We start from the raw sequence: 19,213 nt of genomic DNA on the forward strand, positions 1-19,213 counted from the left end.
AAAAAAAGTAGATATAAAATCCATTTGTAGGCCTACAGTCATTTCTGTAAGATATTTAGGGTGTGACGTGACAACAAAAACAATACATAACCTTGTGTAATTGACTAAGCCTACTCACTGCTGGGAAGTAGCCTAATAAAACCAGTTACTGTTAGCCATTAGCCTGAGTTACTACCCAACACTAAAACAGAGCGACCAAGAGTTGCGTGACAGTTTTAAAAGGCCATTTAAAAGGCCATTATACCGCCTGATACAGTGTGTGACATGCGAAATGTGTTGCAGGTTAAATACACATTAAACAAAGTGGTTGCCATGAAAGGTTTAGGCTACACAGGTATAAAGTGGCACTTTTCATAGCATATAGCTAACTATAGCTATAACTCTCTTGGGATCGAGTGCAGCTTTCTGTACTCTGAACTTTACCGGATATTGTATTAGCTGAGTTCCCTATTTACATACTCAATATATAAAAAAAGTTTATTTGCAAAAATAAATTAAAAAAGCCATTCTTAAACTGAATAAATCAACAACAGTTTATTTGATTTGATCGAACGAGCAGTTGGGGATTCGGTTCCTTGAACTGACACCTCTCGGTCCCCCACCATACTTTGGTCCATACGGGGACTTGAACCAGCAACCCTCTAGTTCCTAACTCAACTCCCTACAGACCTATGGTAGGCTACAACATATGTATTGTGCATTGCCCCTGCTAAATGAAGAAATTAATAAATCAATATTTCCTTGAGTGCACAGAAACATGATTTATGAAAATGTGAAACAGTTGAGATTTCTAACAACACCAGTTTGATATTCCTTGGACTGTATACACACACACAAAATACATAATTTAAGGAAATATATAAAAAATGAAATGAAATGAACACTACATTTTTTTGCAAATGAACCCTTCATATTTAAATGTGACTACTGATAAACCAACAACATAATAAGTAAGGTTCACTAATTATCCAGGGCTGGATTTATCCTAAGGGATAAAAATGAGCTATGGAGCCCTACTGTCCCATTATTTCCTCCACTCTGTGCATTCTGTATGCATTAGTTAGTAATTAATGTATGGTAGATTGATTAAGCACACACATTTATTTAGGAATATGCAACATAATGCCTGTAATTTCCATTTATATTGTGTTTTCTGTGGTGCATACAGTTTTAACTCAAAACAGAAATTGATCAAATGATGACAAACACCACAGTTACCCGATTTTCCCAGTTCGAAATCCAGCTTTGCTATTTACCCACCAGAATTTAACTCTGGTCTTTGAAACAGCACTTAGACCTTCATGTTGGGAAATTGAACTCGCTGTAACAGTTGAATACATGAAATATCATCGCTGTCGGGTGAAGACCAAAGGCCAAAAAACATATATCTCTATATCTGTGTATCTGTCTGTGTGTACCAACCGGCAGAGGCAGATGGCCGCCCACAAAGAGCCAGGGTCTGTCCGAGGTTTCTGCCTGTCTAAAAGATGTTTTTCCTCGCCGCTGTCGCGCCAAATGCTTGCTCTTTGGGGGGAAATTGTGGTAAATTGTTGGGTCTTTGCAAATTATAGACTAGACCTACTCTAACTGTAAAGTGTCCTGAAATAACTCCTGTTGTGATTTGAGACTAAAACTAACTAACTAACTAACTAAACTAAAATTGAATTGAAATGTAACTGAAACGTGTGCGTATTGTCATTACTGTATACCTGGGGTCTGTCACATGAAAACATATGTGCAAAACTAAATATAAAAAGCATGATAGATAAAAAAAAAAAAAGTCATCAGCCACATGCTGCTTGACAAACTGTTGTGTGACATAATAACCTGGCATTCTGGCAGCAGTAATGAGAGCATGTACTGCAAACATAGACCGTCTCCACGCCAACACATTATACCTGCATATACATTCTTTACTTTGGTTTCACAGATCGACGTTGGCCTTTTTCACTCCTATTGATCACGTACCTCTCTCATTGCAACTGTTTCACTATTATCCATGCATCAGTGACTTCTCCTTTTCTGTCACACTCTTCCTCCTGCAGTGTGTGAAGGAGGAAGGGAGGGAGGGAGGGGGTGACGATGAGGACTCCCCCTCCCCCTCACGACGTGTCAGCCATAATTAACCCTGCCACTGTTGCTCCACTTTGCTGGTTTTGCAACGCAGCCAGAGACTGAAAAACCACAGCAGAGCATTGTCTCGTGCACAGAACGGGGCAGACACAGTCGCTGCAAAGAGGGCCATCAACAAGTGTTAGTTAGTTCGGCGGTGCATTCTGTTTTCAGCACACGAAAATGCTGCAATAGCTGACACACCCCACTGTCCACCTACCAGTTAGCCAGCATGTTCATTCTTCTTCTCTGTGTGCTGTCAAAGGGCATTGTGGGAAATTTAGGAATCACTGATTAAAGGTCCCGTATTATTCTCAATTCCAGGTTCATACTCGTATTTTGGGTTTCTACTACAACATATTGACATGCTTTAATGTTCAGAAAACACATTATTTTTTCATACCCTCTGTCTGAACATACCTGTATGAAACCCTCCGTTTTAGGCCTGTCTCTTGGAGCCCCCCCCCCTCCCTAAAAAGCACAGTCTGCTCTGATTGGTCTGCATTTCTTGGTCTTCCACATATGTGCTCTCAGAGTCTCTACACCGTCATTGCAGCGGTTTTTTGGACACTTTTTCTAGGTTTTTGTCACCTTGTTAGAGTTTTTTTTTTTTAAGACCATTTTTTGTCACTTTTTTCAATCGTTATTTTGGACAATTTTGTCGCCTTTTTTAAGTAAAGTTTTGGACGCTTTTTCCGACATCTGTTGCCTCTTGACCTTTTTGTTGCTTTTTTCCGAGTTTATTTTAGACAATTGTTTTCGATGTTTTTGTCGCTAACACTTTTTCAAGGCATTGTATCCGTGTCCCATTCTCATTAGGGGCTGAGCCCCCCTAAAGGTCTGATCCTAGGATCGCCCCTGGCATTAGATAATGCCTCGTTTGCATATTTAAACATCACATTTCAGGAAACTTGTAACACAAAAACTGATTGTCTTAACGTAAGTAATCAACTGGGGAAGTTTCATGGTGATATCTATTAGTAAAAATGTTACCTTATTCACCTTGCAAAATGTATGGAATCTGAAAATGAGTTTTTCTCAGACTGAGCCAGAAATCTCCACTTCAGCAGCACTTTCAGAGAGCTTTGTTCATTTACCATTCATAGTCTGATTCATGTAACATTTTATATCTAAAAACGTGGCAAAAATAGAATTTGGTTTTTATGGCTGTTGACAGTATTTTCTGATTTATGCAGTGATAAAAAGTGATATCCAAAATCCCTTCCATAAAAACCTTTGTCAACAAAATGAAAACAAGAATTTTGAATCTGGAGTTATTCAATGTTCACATTTCTGTTCTGGAATTATATGCACATTAGTGCATATTTAGCAAGAAAATGCCCCATTTGCATATTTAAACATAACATTTCAGAAAACTTGTAATATAAAACGTGATGTCTTAATGTAAGTAATCAACTGTGGAAGATTTGTGGGGATTTCTGCTAGTTAACCTTGTGTTGTTTTTTAGACACTGCCTACTGTTTAAGTTACGATTTTGTCGCTTATTTCAACGTTTTTGGCACTTTTTTCCCCCATTACCACCAACCACTAGCACCAACTTGTTACCACTAGTTTTACACTGATTGTTGGAATTCATGGTCACTCATTTATATGAAATTATCTATATTTTTTGTGTTAGAAAAAAGCAGAAATTCTAAATGATTTTGACTAATAGTTAAGATCAGAGGAATGAAGGTAATTGATAATCACAGATATGTCAACGTTTAGTCAGGATAATGCTATTCGATTAAATAAAACACCCACAATTCAATGGAAGTAGAGATCTGATCCTTCATTTCACTTGTGAAGAGCATTTTATGGAACCATCCATGTTATTTTGGGGCAATTTTGTTGAAAGAAACCCAAATGTCTGATATAGAAACTTTGAAAACGGGACACATTTGAGCCAAAGACAACAGGAGGGTTAAAGTATTTACCCTATTCACCTGTAAGACACTACATAACATGGAACTATTATTCCACTGTAGGAGGTCACACTCATTCATTGCTGTTTGTGGTGCCGTTCAGCAGTGGTGGAATGTAACTTAGTACATTTACTTAAGTACTGTACTTAAAGGGTAACTACCATTTTTTTCAACTAGGTTTTTGTGTCTAAGTGACTGATGGGGAACAACAATCTTTGACATTGGTCCAGAATTTAGAGAGATCGCTGCAGTCGGCAGTCAGAGAAACAAGCTACAATGTAAGTTAATAGGGCAGTTGTCACAAAAGGGCTCATTTTGCAACTGACAGACTCAGATTAATATTCTAAGTGTCTGACAACATTATGGAAAGGATCCCTACAGAGATAGACCTTTAAAACCTCTTTGAGACCTTTCTGTTTAACCAGAAACAGCTCTGAAGTCACTAGCGCTAAGTTATGTTTGAACTATAGTTATAAGCTACCAATCAGGATAGTTGTTCTCTGAGGGCGCTCTAAATTCATTATAAACCCATTCTGAGTGCTCGAGGATGCTGTAAAATTACAGAAGAATATAATAAAAATGCAGATATGGGGTTTGACTTTACACTCGACATAGTGTTCTGATGATTATCTCTCATTAATTACAGCAACGTTTATCTCTTCTGATCTGGTGCTATAGAATGTGAAGTCTTACCACAATGCTATTTACAGCTACAGAGTCTGCAGCAGCAGGTGCAGCAGATAGTTTCATTTTAAAAATGCTCATGTGATGGACCTTTTTCACAGCAGACGTTTGGACTCGTCATAGTAGGAAAAGCACAGCTGAAACTGATAACCTTAACGATGGCTCAGTTCCATCAAGTGTCCCAGTGAGCTATTTCAGTGAGTCAGCATGCACAATACCAAGGCCTCTCCTAAGTGGAATGCAGCCATCATTAATGGGTTTGAATACACCTGTACTTTTCCTACTATGACATGTCTGCCATGAAAAAGGTCTATAGAGCTCAACAGTGACCGCCCATTTTTTTAAATGCTCTGGTTTCGGAAGTGATTTTCCCCATTTAATATCTCTTTTGACGTTTCATTAAAGGCTTATATAAAGAGTTTTAAGTCTGGAACCAAACCAACAAGTTCAGAGATGAATCAGGACCATAAAATATTTGATTCGGCGCAAAATAACATTTTGAAAACGGCAAAAAAGGCACAAGACTGTGTACAGAAACGATCATAGACTTCAATGGTAGCAGCTCGCTCTAGCCATTCGCGGTTTCGCGGGTACGGTAAACATTTTCATGGTAACACCGAGTTGGACGAATCAGAGACAGCCCTGTTATGCTTAGGATTGTGGGTAGCGTAGTATTTCTCCGTAAGACCGCAAATAAAACATTTTTTTCTTAAAACAAGGTTGATTTCATACCAACATGCGGCTTTTACAGGAGAAAAAAAAACTTTCACTCACAACCTCGTAGCTCGTGGTCAGTCTACCTCAGATGGTTTAGACATCATGGCTGATAATCAGAATCCTTATGGAGTAAATTAATGGGATTTTTACTTCTGGAACCACACTGTTGAGCTCTATTCCATTTTGCAGACTTGAATGTGTGGATTTGATATACAATGAACATAAACAGCAGAATATGACAGCTGATGGACATGTACAACCACAAGATATGTGTAATAAGACTTCAGATACAGTATTAGGGGACCACTAAGGTCTATATAAAAGAGACTTCAGATACAGTATTAGGGGACCACTAAGGTCTATATAAAAGAGACTACAGATACAGTATTATGGGGACCACTAAGGTCTATATAACAGAGACTTCAGATACAGTATTAGGGGACCACTAAGGTCTATATAAAAGAGACTTCAGATACAGTATTAGGGGACCACTAAGGTCTATATAAAAGAGACTTCAGATACAGTATTAGGGGACCACTAAGACCTATATAAAGAGACTTCAGATACAGTATTAGGGGACCACTAAGGTCTATATAAAAGCATCCAAAAAGCAGCATGTCATAGGACCTTTAATCAACTTTGAATAAAGCAGAGGGTGCGCTCTGTGCAGAAGCGGGGGCGGGACTTCAGGGCTCCATGGACTGTCTTTGATCACGTCTCCACCTGTCTGCCTTCTGCGGTTTGAACTTTGCTGCGTGGGAGCGGGCTGTCTAAAAACAAGAGGAAACTGTTGGAGTCGGATGAAGTTGAAAAAAAGATTAAAGCAGGGCGTGAACCGCTCACCGGCTGCACGGTCCCGCTCACCTGTATCAGCAGAACTTCAATGCTAAAAAATCCAGAAGAAATAACCACGCGGCTCTAACTGTGCAATCCACCTGGCCGTGCGACATTTGTCGCGCCGCGCTCCACTTTATTCCTACGGGTGACGTCAAGCGACTTTAATGCGCCCGCAAAGCATCCCGGGAAGGCGGCGCTGAAAGCGCGTCAAAAAGCTGGCCGATGCCCATCTTTATGCAAATGAATCCGTTGAACGTGACGCGACTATCCAATAGAAGTAGAGCACAGGGGAGACTGGGGGAAGGCTCTCGCGGGTCCTTTGTTCTAGATGTCCTATTGAAGTCCTAATGAGGGGAGGCGTCGCGACACCACGCTTCAGCTGTGTCGCAAAAGTGGATCCGCAGCATAAGTACAACGTCGTGGATATAGACTAGAGCGAGTGAGAGATGTGACCCATGGTCAGATAATCATAGTTCATAAAAATGCAGCGCAGTGACGATACAGACATTTCATACACGGAGGCGCATATAACAGCAATGACCTGGAGCCGTTTCTCTGAGTCAGCCGTCCCTCTGTGTCTGCAGTGTAGTACATACACAGAATTGTACATTAACAATCGGCTTCATGGTCCAAGGTTTTTGTGTCATACGCTTCACTCCATATCTCTTTCTCTCTCTTAATCAGCCTGTTATTGTTGTTGAAAACAGCTGAAGAAGCATTCTTAGAGATAGGCCTGTTTTTAATATTATAGACCATTTATTTAATGTGTTGCAGCTGTCTTTGCATTTTATTTATTTCGATCACAGTCTGTTTCAATTAAAGTGCTTGTAACATCTCACATGCGGCCTTGACTTTTACTCCACTTTTCAGCAAATACCGAGATATATATTGTACCGAGATATGATTTTTGGCCCTAGCTCGGGCCAAAAACTGCTGCTGTGGTTTGGACTTTGACAGAAACTAATGCAAGTTCATAGCTCTACTGTATTGCACTAATTCAAGTTACCAAAAAATGTATACGAAAAAAATAAAATGTCACAATAACATTATTTTTAATGTTTGTTTTTTTAAGTGAGAAGATACAAGTAACCTTACACAATCTAATCACTACTCTCTGTGGTGAGCCTCGTGACGATTCATTTCTAACAGGAAGTGGTTAGAGAGATGAGACACACACACACACACACACAGACACACAGACACACACACACAGTGCGTTTCACTATCTTTGTGGGGACCCGTCATTAACATAATGGATTCCCTAGCCCCTTACCCTAACCTTAACCATCACCACTAAATGCCTAACCTTAACCCTTACCCTCACCCTAACCAGAACCTCATTCTAAAACCAAGTCTTAACCCTCAAACAGACCTTTAAACTTGTGGGGTCCAGCATTTTGGCCCCACAAAGCTGTCTGGACCCCACAAGTATACTGTATTCCCAGTTTTTGGACCCTACGAATATAGTTAAACAAGAACACACACACACACACACACACACACACACTAATCACAAGCACACAAGTCGTATTAAAGCATGAGACTGAGACAGGCTCTGTCACATTACAGCCAGTGTTTAATTGAATATTCAATGAGTATGTATTCTCACAAGGCATCAAATGTACAGCAAACTACCACTATCATCATACATGGTGAGGGGCTCACTCCATGCCAGAACAGAAATAATAACACTACATGACTACATGTCCACTGCATGAACACATATACTGATGCCATGCACTAATATTGACCATGAGCTGTAAAAACCACAGAAAGAAAAAAAACAAAAACTAAATGCACTCACTCAGTATGATCATTTTACATGAAACCATCACATGAAACGGGAATAGTACACGCACGCTTTTTAGATAAGAAGATGACGAGGGGGTGGCCACAATGTTATAAACAATGCAATAAGAAGAACAACAACGACGAGAACAATAACAGTATTAAAGCTTTTCATGACCATATCAACATTCAGTGTATTGGAAAATACAATCCCAATAGACTCTTTGTATAAAAAAGAAGCTTTTCAAGTCAGCATGGAACAAATAACAGTTCATTTATCTGGGGTGGGGTGGGGAGCAGGGTGGATGACAGGAGCGGGTGTGCTTCCATAGATTTGGGAGGAGGGGAGGTGTCAGCAGTGTTTGTGTGTGTGTGTGTGTGTGTGTGTGTGTGTGTGTGTGTGTGTGTGTGTGTAGGTCCTGCAGGATTTGGTGCCGGTCTATGTGGCGTAGCGTTTGGTCCACTGTTTGGCTATCCTGTCGTGCTCGGCTCTGTTGGTCAGGTACTGTGTGGCGATGCTTCCAACCAGAGGGTCGGCTGTAACACAAGAGCAATGAACTCAGTCAGACTTCATACAAGTATGGATTGATTATTTCCCTTTGCTTAAACATCACATCTGGACCAATTAGTCAGGGGGATGGGACTAGAACATCTGGTAACCCCTGAAATATGATTTGGGGCCCCCCCAAATCCATTGGGCTAGAGTGCTGTCAATCTGACAATTGTGATTTCCATTGGATCAGAGTACTGTCACTTGGCTGCCTGTTCTGCCAATCTTCCCAGCCCTTGTCACTTGACCAATTAATGTTTCCATGACGACTATCCAAAATTCTGATATAATGGAACCAGCACTGGGATTGTTTATCAAAAAAAGTGGCAGACTGAGCCTATAGAAAATGTGTGTTGTATTCAGATATACAATTGGTTTAAAATGAAAACAAGTGAAACTAAGAATGAATGTGATGTTTTATTTAGCAGAATTACATTATGTTGTTTTATCGTATCCAATATTTCCTATATTTCTAACCAGACTTTCTATGCTGTATTCTGATAACATATGTAATAACAATAACTTATTTCACCAGTCAATTGCTGTTGAACGACAAAAAGAAGAACCACTAGATGGAAGAAGGGTACTTTACAACAACATTGAATGGACCATGAGCTTACGAGGTGCAATTGAACGCATCATTATGTCTGTGTCTTTAGCTGCAGACTGTTGTACGTCCTGGTGTTGGAATCCTTTCAAGTGAAATACAGTCACATGCTGGACCATTTTTTTGTAGCCAGCTACTAGCTAACGGTAGGCTAACGTGACCTGCTGCCAAGTGTAGTGTTAACTAAGTGTCACGTGCAGTGACCTGACGCAGTGTATCAAAGTCTAAAATGGTGTCAAAACCTGCAGCTGACCACCTTGGCTCATCAGCATGCATGGGGAATTTTATTACAACCACTGAAAAACCACAGAGGAGCCATAAGTCAAACAAACAGAGCCCTGTCATTCCTGTGGTCTGAAGTGGAGCCTGACGTACAGCGAGGCCGACGTTTATCAACAGCACAGTAAAAAAAAAATGCACACGCTGCTGTAAATCAGAGGTGATCATGGTTGGGCTCCTGCAGCAGCTGTGCCGTCCCGTCTGTTGATACACCGCACACGTCCGGTCGGCCAACAGCCACCATTATGAATTCCCACTAAGCTCTTCTATTGATCGTGATGCTGCTCAATCCATTGTGCCGCTGGTCAATTTCTCAGTGAGGTGACATACAGTAGAGGGAAACAAATTCCTGGAGCCTCACACACACACTCCGCTCAGCTTCAGACTGTCTCCTGCGGGGCTCGGCCTGCTGACAGTGTGATGAGCTTGGCTGAGCAAGCAGCACAAACGCCCCTCAGCACTAATCCCTGCTAGGGTTTCAATGATGTTTTTTTTACAGGCTTATACCCATATTCATGGATGAATGGATCCTTACATATCATGGCCTTGTAGCTTCAACCTGGAAGCATCTGATTTCTTTGGCGACAGCTTGAGCCTGGGACAGAAATCCTGTTGGGATTGCTGGTTGGTGAAAGCTTGTGCCCTGAATCATCAAATCAATGACTGCATTAGGTTGTGCTTTCCTTGTTTGACCAATTTGTGTTTCAAACGTCCAAACTAAGATTGGCCTTTTCAGATCAGGGCCAATTAGAATTGGCATTCCGGGCTGAAGCAGCAGCTTCGCTCTGTTCACACATATGAGCTTAAACGGTAACTTCTGTTTTTTTTTTCCAGCCTGGACCCTGTTTTCCTATGTTTTTGTATCTAAGTGACTGATGGGAACAACAATCTTTGACATTGGTCCAGTATTAAGCGAGATCTCTGCAGTCGGCAGTCAGGGAAACAAGCTACAATGTAAGTTAATAGGACAACTGTGCAGCTTGCACAAAAGTGCTTGTGTTGCCACTGACAGACTCAGATTAATATTCTGGCAACATTATGGAAAGGATTTCTGAAGAGGTCGACCTTTCTGTTACAGAGTAGGATCCTTTTTTTAAACATAAAAACAGCCGTGAAATCGCGTTCGCTAAACCAACCAGACTCCATGTAAATAAACAGTTATTTTAGCATCGTAAAACACACTTCATTCAAAGTCGACACAAACAAAATAAAACTATGAAAAGCCGTTTTGTGTCGTCTTTTGACTTTTCCAACCATCACTACTCTAGTTTTGGTTGAAATAAACACATGGTTTACCGATTTACATGTGAAAATATGTTGGCTCTATACACGCTAAAAGTATTGCCTTTTTAAATGGAGTCTGGTGGGTTAAGTGCTAGCGACCACAGACCTGTTTTTTTTTTTTTTTAAGATTTGTTTTGGGCATTTCAGCATTTAATGGAAAGAACACCTAGATGTGAAAGGGGAGAGAGAGGGGGAAGACACACAGGAAATCGTCCAGGTCAGACTCAAACCCTGGACCTTCTGCATCGAGCCATACACCTCTATATATGTGCGCCTGCTCTACCAACTGAGCTAACCCGGCCACCTCAGAGCCGTTTCTAGTTAAACAGAAAGGTCTTAAAGAGATTTTAAAGGTCTGTCTCTGAAGGGATCCTTTCCATAATGTTGTCAGACACTTAGAATAATAATCTGAGCCTTTCAGTGGCAAAACAAGCACTTTTGGTGGACCAAATTGGCGATGCACATTTGTCCCATAGGGTTACATTGCAGCCCAGTCTGTGGCTGCTGGTTACAGCGTTCTCGCTTAATAATGGACCAATTTCAAAGATTGTTGTTCCCATCAGTCACTTACACACAAAAACATAGCATGTTCTCCTTGGCTATTAGCAACTGTGTGGAGGAGGGGTGGGGGTGGTGCGCAATCACGGAAGGCTTGTATCGTGTGGATGCGCCAACAGTGTTGTTGTCATTACTTAGAATTCCTCATGGGGGCGACAGAAACTACACACTATAGCTTTAAATAAATCACGGAGAGAGTCCGGTACAGCCTGAAAGTAAAACTGAGATTATCTCTCATATTCAAGTTCATGTTCTGCTTGTTCAACGGTTGTTTGGTAAATTGCTCTTAAACACATTCAGAGAGGATTTGAATTGCTATTTTTATTCTCAATTCTTATCATTTTGGTGCTGGTGATATTCCTTTGGGGCTGGCTAAAACCTCTTTGGGGGGCGCCAACAATTCCTATATGCAGGAAAAACCCTGGGTGCGATCTAGCATCTGACAGAAATTAGCTACTTTTTTCACGTGCAAGAAGAGTGGCAACCTGACAATACAACTGCCCAATTGAAGCAGAGTATGCAAAGGCTTAAGCCAGACACTTTAATGTGAACGAGGTGTCAGACCATCGAAAAACCTTTTTGAAGCTCAGCCTGATGAAATAGTTTTAGGCCAGTTGGCAACTCCTCAAAGAAAAACAGTTGATCTAAAATGAAAGACGACTTCTTCTACTTGCCCTCGAGTCAGTCAAAAAAACCACTTTGTGAATAGAAAACAACCCATGGTAAGTAAGTTAGCTGGTGCAGCTCATGTGAGCCTTCTGAAACAACAAAACACGCTCCGAGTCCCAACTCTTTCTAGAACCAGTATCAGAATCAGAAAGTAGTTTATTGCCACAGTAGTGGAACTACATGGAATTTGATTTGGTGATTGGGTGCATACAAAAACAAACATTAATAAGAATAAACAATAAATATTGAAACCGAGACAAATATATACAAAATAGTTGTTTTCTAAAGATCCAAAGAGCACCAAAAACAGCCATAAAATGAACACTTCTTACAGAGTAATGTTCTGAAGCCTAATACATGCATTGTGAGGGTACATCTTTCACTCTATACTTGCTAATCTCAATTTCTCCACACTTGTTGTCCATCAATGGTAAAGTGACCCAAATATTCTGCTGTTGCAACACAAAGTACCTGTGTGCTACTAAAACATTCATAAAAAAAGATAAGATTTTGACAACTTGTACATGCAACTAGTTGTATTAATGAGCTGCAAACTCAAGGACTTCAGTAGGCTTCCATCTAAATGCTTGTCAGATCATCCAAAAGCATCTAAAAACACTTTTCCATTGGCGGATCCATCGTGCAGCCAGCTTTCCAAATATCCGAAGCTCTCTTTTTTCCATTTTTTTTATTTTTATTTTTTTATACACACTACACCCATCACTTTTCATGTGTACAATCAAATGCAACACCATGAATGCCTGTGAGGAGAGACTAACGGTGAGCATTGTTACCCCCATTTGTACAATTCAGCGTGTCAAGTTCACAAAGACACGCCTTAGAAAGAACTGGAAAAGAGAGATCATTGAGGCAGAGGGATGGCTCTGCCAACGTTTGTTTGAAGCATACTGGGGCCTTTACCAAAGATTGTACAAAAGCAGCAAGGCACCAGTTCCAGGTGGCTTCAGGATGAAGGATGAGTTTTGTAAACAAAATTACAGAAAACGATGAGGCAAATATTGAGACTGTTGGACCAACAGTGCAATCATAAGAACAGATTATGCTGTGTGAGATGTTCAGAGTAATCTTATGGTCATTTTGGCCCTTTTTATAACACCCTAAGTACATGTTTTTAGCCACTTCAGTTGTACAGAAGGCACACAGGAGCTGCACTAGCTGAGGACATAAACTGTTTCTATCTCACATATTCTGATATCAATCCAGATGGTAAAGCATTGCTTTAAGACAGGGTGAGGCATCTGTTATTACAGGTTTGACAAACTGACACCCCTGAAGCTACTGAGGGTAAAAAAGCAGACATCTTCATTTATAGAAGAATGGCCGAATATCAGCACATATCAGCCTGAAATATACGATCCAGCCCAGACAGCAGCAGAAATCACAGAGGAGGAATCCCTCTGGCTTTGTTAAAAAAATGTAAGATTACTTTTTGGACGTGGCTTGGGGTTGCGACCGGAAAAGACGGGGAGAAAAAGGGATGACATTGGACAGAGGCCCTGGGTTGGATTTGAGCCCTAGATACGCTCTGACATGGTATGTGGCTTAACCTCCCACAAGCCCTCAGGATGCCCCAGGTAGAGATCTGCTTGTGGGATGTGATTGTGGGTTAAATGTGGTGTGACGGCAGGGACGGCAGCCCTGGGAGGGTTGATTAACTGTCATTCCCTCCTCTTCCCCCGCTTTAATGAGCTGCATGCCAATGATCTCCGCCCGCACGGGAAAGAAAATCTTCAGACGGAAGGCGGTGGAGAGAGGGAAGGAGAGATATTTTTAGGGTATTTCAGATCCAGGGCCCACATTCGGCACTTGAGGCTCGGGTTTAAAAAACTTAAGCAAGCGGTGAGAAGTGTAGCGTGAGGACTGATTCTGATGAGGCAAGAGGCGGTAATAGGGAGAGAAAGTATGTGGGTGACAGGTTTTTATTTTACTTTTGGTGGGGAAAGGGTGTCGATTAAGTCCCTCTTGTATCATACTTTAAAAGGAATGGGCTCATTTCATCTTGCCAACATCTGAAAACATTGTGGAGGAGGAGGAGGAGGAGGAGGAGAGGAAAAGCTATTCTCATTTTCGCCCAAGGAGGGAGATATCTCCGCCACTACGTTATGAAAAGAGCAATCCTCGCAGAGAGGACACAAGCTATCATCAGAGGGCTTCGCAATCAGCACTATCAGCCCCCCCATCTCTCTTTTCTGTTGCCATCTCATTCCCCACTATTCACATGTGAAATCACTTGTCATTCTTCTGCCAATTTTTCCTACCTTTTTTTTTTTTTTTGCTCTGGCACATTTTTCTCCCAGTTCTTTCACTCTGAACCTCATCATTGTGATATTGGACAGAGCTGCTTTTACCACCTCCGCTTGTTCAATTTAATCCTTCAGACCAAGAGACATTAATCGTATTGGCAGCGGAGGACCAGTAGAAGTCGGAAATGACTGGTTTTAACTGGTCCATAAAAGACTGTGTTCCTCCAGCGGTGGTCTTTGCTCTGCTGGTAAACTGGACCATAATGGATCTAATTAGCTTTAAAAATGTCGACGTCTTCTCCTTGAATGGTGTCAGCTGTTTACAGGGTTGTGTTTAGCCAGCCAGTGCTGGTTTAATATTGATTAAACAGCAATGAAGGGCGGATGAATGCCCAGGCTCACTGTTTACGAGACAATATTGTAAGAGGGTGAATGCCATGAAAATGCTACAAGAAATGTTTCTGCTTCTCACGCTCACAACGAGTGCCATACTGTCATCCTGAGATAGTAATGGTTATTGGAGAGAAGATAATCATCTTTTGCTTTAAAAAAAAAGGCCTCAATATGCTTCAAACATAATGCTAACAGCATTTGAAACCCTCTTTCCACTAGGGGAATCGGGCCGTAACAATATTCGTAACTTTCAAAAACCAGTGGTGGAGGAAGTACTGAATCTCAGTACTTCCTCCAAGTAAAAGTACAAATAACCAGAGATATATTTACTTTAGTAAAAGTAAAAGTACAACAATGAAAACCCTACTTAGGTAAAAGTAAAAAGTACCTGATTTTAAATGTACTTTAAGTATTAAAAGTAAAAGTACTTGCATAACGATTTATTCTCTTAATGTCTATATTCTAATAATTTAAAACAACAGTATGGGCTGTGGCATTTTAATTAAGTTAGTTTTAGGTTCATTTAATTGTGCTTACCATGTGTGGCCCAGTTTACATTCTGACTTACAATTCTGGTTGTCTAGCAGGGTGATCCGCATGAAGCTGGACTTTTCCACAATACAGTGAATGCTGCACACATTTATTTAGCAAGAACACACGGGCTTGAACAACAAGTAAGTGGCTTCACAGCTGAGGAGGACCGGGAGTGTTTTTAAAATAGATATATGGGTTGTATATTAACCCTTTGTGAACGGATGCTTCACATATGACCAGGCAGAGTATCGGGAGCAGCAGCAGTAACAGGAGCAGTAACAGGAGCAACAGCAGTAACGGGAGTGGTACGCGCCTGGCCAATGAATGCTATTGAAGGGCGGGTCTTGGCGTGGCCATAGTGGGATTAGTAATATCGCGAGCGGCACCGGGAGCTGGACGGCCGCTGCTGAAGGCTTCCCTGCGGACTGCAAACGTGTGATGGTCAGGGAGACGTTTTGGCACGGGGAAAAACTGATCAGAAAATGTAACGAAAATGTAACGGAACGTTGTAGAAATGTAGTGGAGTAGAAAGTATAGATAATTGCTGCAAAATGTAACGAAGTAAAAGTCAAAAGTATGCACTATTGATTGTACTTAAGTAAAGTACAGATACGTGAAAAATGTACTTAAGTAATGAAGTATTTGTACTTTGTTACATTCGACCACTGTCAAAAACAGACTAACCGTCAATCACGTCCACTTTGCGCAGTGATTGGCCAAGTGTGCAGAGATTAGAAATAATTCAGGATTTGAACTTCTTTCTCAAGCTTTTTTTTTTTTACTCTTCACTTGTTATACAGTATGTGCAACTAGGGCTTACTAGGTATTGTTAAAAATAACGATATTAGTACCAATACCATTACCTTTGAAGTGATACCAATACCAATAGATCATTAATTCATTTGATACCTTTCAGGTCAATCACATTTCACATTAAATCAAAGAATGCTTGTGTGATTCTTTATTTTATCTAGATCTGGGCACAAAAATGCTCAAAGGCAGGTATCATTAGACTGTACTTACATTAGACAGTACTACTGGGTCCTGGGTTATTTCGGTCGATACCTTGAAGGTATTGAGTAGCTGTCCGAAAGTGTGAGCCATTATCCACATTTGTACAATTAATTGCGTCAAGAACACAAAGGCACACAAAGCTCTTGGACACACGTTTCCCTTCAGACTGTCAGATGACACATTGTACGACCTAGTTCATTCGAAGCAAGGACTGAGATTTTAACTCAGGTGTTTTTGAACAAGGTCCTGGCAATGATCTGTGTGGACTCCATGAATTAAGCCCTGTTGAGACATTACCGAAATTGTTCACGTCCGTGTCATGTCTGAATAAGCCCTCTTATCCGTAAAGCTAGGTTTACGGTAGCTGCTGTGTTCCCGGCGTGAGGCGCGCGCCCCATAAATTAACGCCACAACAGCTGCTGTTTCCAGCGCGGCGGCTCCGCAAACTGCTGGTTGGCTGGGAAGAGCAGCTTTGCATGTACAAATAGTGTGATCCATTTACCTCGGAACTCAGAAGCCGGAGCTGGGAATGAGGTCACACCCGAGTTGAATGCGTTCCATTTACCAGTCAGATTTCCATTGTTTTCATTAGCTCTAGCCAGGTTAGCCATTGTTAGCAATGCCAGTTGATAACAACGCATTACGCCGTTTTTTGTGCATACAAGGGATCGAAAGATATGTATTTTTTAGTGCCAATGCCGATACCGATTTTTTTGTTGACTTTCATCAACATCTACAACACAGCCTGGATGATGCATTGCTTGCTGACATATTATAAGACAGATATAATCAAGTCATCACAAAAAGTCCTTTGTCAACACATTTCAATAATTTAAGAAAACAATAAACCTGAAAAGTAGCCATTGAAATAAAGTGCTTGATTTGTAATTTAAGACTGCCATGCACTCTGCTAGTGGGGGAGGGGCAGTGCATGGTCTGCATGTGAACTGCAGCGTCTCCAGCAACACAGAGCTGCCTGTGGACGCCTGTCTGTAAATAATGCCGGGAAAAACTATCGGTGAACGCAGCAGCCGCGTTCACCGATAAGACAGAAGTGGTAATAAACTGTATATTACTACAGCTTTCACATCTGTTGATGCACTGAGCAGCCATATTGGATTTTTAGCTCAGGGTACTCGGTGGTTGTCCTAGTTCCGAGCTCGGAAATCTGAGGTTAGGGGGCGTGTTTCCGCCTTTGACCTCGGAAAATCCGAGTTCTGAGTACAAATGGAAAGACACCTGTGTGATTCTTCATGTTCTACAGACTGCAAGGAGTCAAACAGCCTTAAATATGTGTTCAGAGAAACACCACACTGGGAGAAGAAGAAGCATTTAGCTAGAGGGTGTGGACAAACATGAGAGATGGTTTTGTCAAAGCTAAAAATCTGCCTCATGGAAAGAGTGTTGTTAACAGTGTTAGAGGCAGACAGTAGTTTAGATTTGGAGATTAACCCCAGTCACGTTAATGATTAGAGTAGATAAATGTAATGTTTCGTGGTACGTTGGTGTTTTCATGGATCTGTTTACTTCTGTTGCCAGGCAGCCTGCTTCTTGCTTATTCAGAGATTATTTTTTGTTTGTACGCCCCCTGGTGTTTTTGGAGAATACTGCGACAAAAAATGCGTTGAGCATAAATGTCTCCGTGCATCTACAGAGGCGACACGGTGTCTTACAAAAGTGGACCAGGTAACATCTCTGTAATACTTCCAATACAGTCTGAAGTGAATGTTGTCGCTATAGCCCAACTGAGAAGAATTTTAGAGGCTCATACCGATGCCAATAATTGAGTTTAAATATATAAGTGAATGCATATTCTTTTTTTTTTTTTAAGTTTTTAAACATAGACATTTACCTTATATTTTAGATTTTAAATAAATAATTAAAAAACATTTTCTGACCAAGACATGTACCCAACAGGACATTTTAAAGCCCTCAAACATATCTTTGGCTTCTGATACATCTGCTATTAAGCTAACATTGCAAATATTTTGTCGACTTAGTCATCCCATTAAAGGCTACAGAAGCAGAAGGTTAATGAGCATAGATAATACGTTATAGTATATTACAGTATAAAGTCTTACATTTGTTATTTTTCATGTTTGAATAAAGTCGTTATGGAACATTTACGTAACGAAATATCTTCTGAAATCTCAGAAGCGGTTACTTTAACAGATAGATGAAGAGATGAATGTAAGACAAAGCAGCAGCGTTTCCATTTATACTCTCCGATTACTGCTGCTGTTGTGCTGGAAAGAGTATGAATTAGGGCTGGGTGATATGGAGAAAATCAAATATCCTGATATTATGACCGAATACCTCGATACGATATTGTCTGGTTGACTATTGGTGCTTTCACAAAATATTCACACAATGAGATTTGAGATAAATAATCATCAGTAATGTGGAAGTGGGTGAAGGCAAATAATAGAACAGCTAGAACAGTCTGGGAAGTTCAGAAAATTACACTTTACTGCAGGGACGTGCACAGACATTTCGGGCGGCAGGGGCTCAAGGGAAAAAAAAGGCCTAATAGTTAATAAATAATTATTTATTAGAAATTTAAACCAAACATTAAATGTGTGTGTGTGCGCACGTATATATATGTATATGTGTGTGTGTGTGTGTGTGTGTGTGTGTGTGTGTGCGTGCGTATATGTATGTGTGCACGTATGTGTGTGTGTGTGTGTGTGTGTGTGTGTGTGTGTGTGCTTTGCAGCTCTCACCAGGGTTGCAGTCAGTGAGCAGGGAGCAGATGGACAGCAGCACCTTGGAGATGGTGAGGGCAGGACTCCAGTTGTCCTTCAGGATGTCCAGACAGATCACCCCCTGGCTGTTGATGTTGCAGTGGTAGATCCTCGTACGGAACGTCACCTGGACACGGACAGCCAGAATAACGGTTAGATCAACATTGGTTTCTAGAGAGAAAACCATAGTGGGCGGGCATCTTAAAATAGAATTATTATAACAGATTAAAATTCTGAAACATGGGCGCCTGGAT

The 19,213-nt window shown here is 40.9% G+C and overlaps 1 protein-coding gene across 1 annotated transcript in view; it reads right to left on the reverse strand.

Annotated features, from left to right (window-relative positions):
• Positions 1-7,833: 7,833 nt before the first annotated feature.
• The window catches only part of LOC144529013 (ubiquitin-conjugating enzyme E2 E2-like), a 94,862-nt gene continuing 83,482 nt past the window's right edge, over positions 7,834-19,213 (reverse strand). Inside the window, exons 5-6 of the mRNA XM_078267934.1 lie at positions 18,939-19,086; positions 7,834-8,600 (exon numbers count right to left, since the gene is read on the reverse strand). Of these exons, the coding sequence (XP_078124060.1) occupies positions 8,503-8,600; positions 18,939-19,086 (246 nt within the window). The 3' untranslated portion in view covers positions 7,834-8,502. The remainder of the gene's footprint in view (positions 8,601-18,938; positions 19,087-19,213) is intronic.

Source organism: Sander vitreus, chromosome 14 (genome assembly GCF_031162955.1).
Source record: "Sander vitreus isolate 19-12246 chromosome 14, sanVit1, whole genome shotgun sequence".
NCBI classification, from domain to species: Eukaryota; Metazoa; Chordata; class Actinopteri; order Perciformes; family Percidae; genus Sander; species Sander vitreus.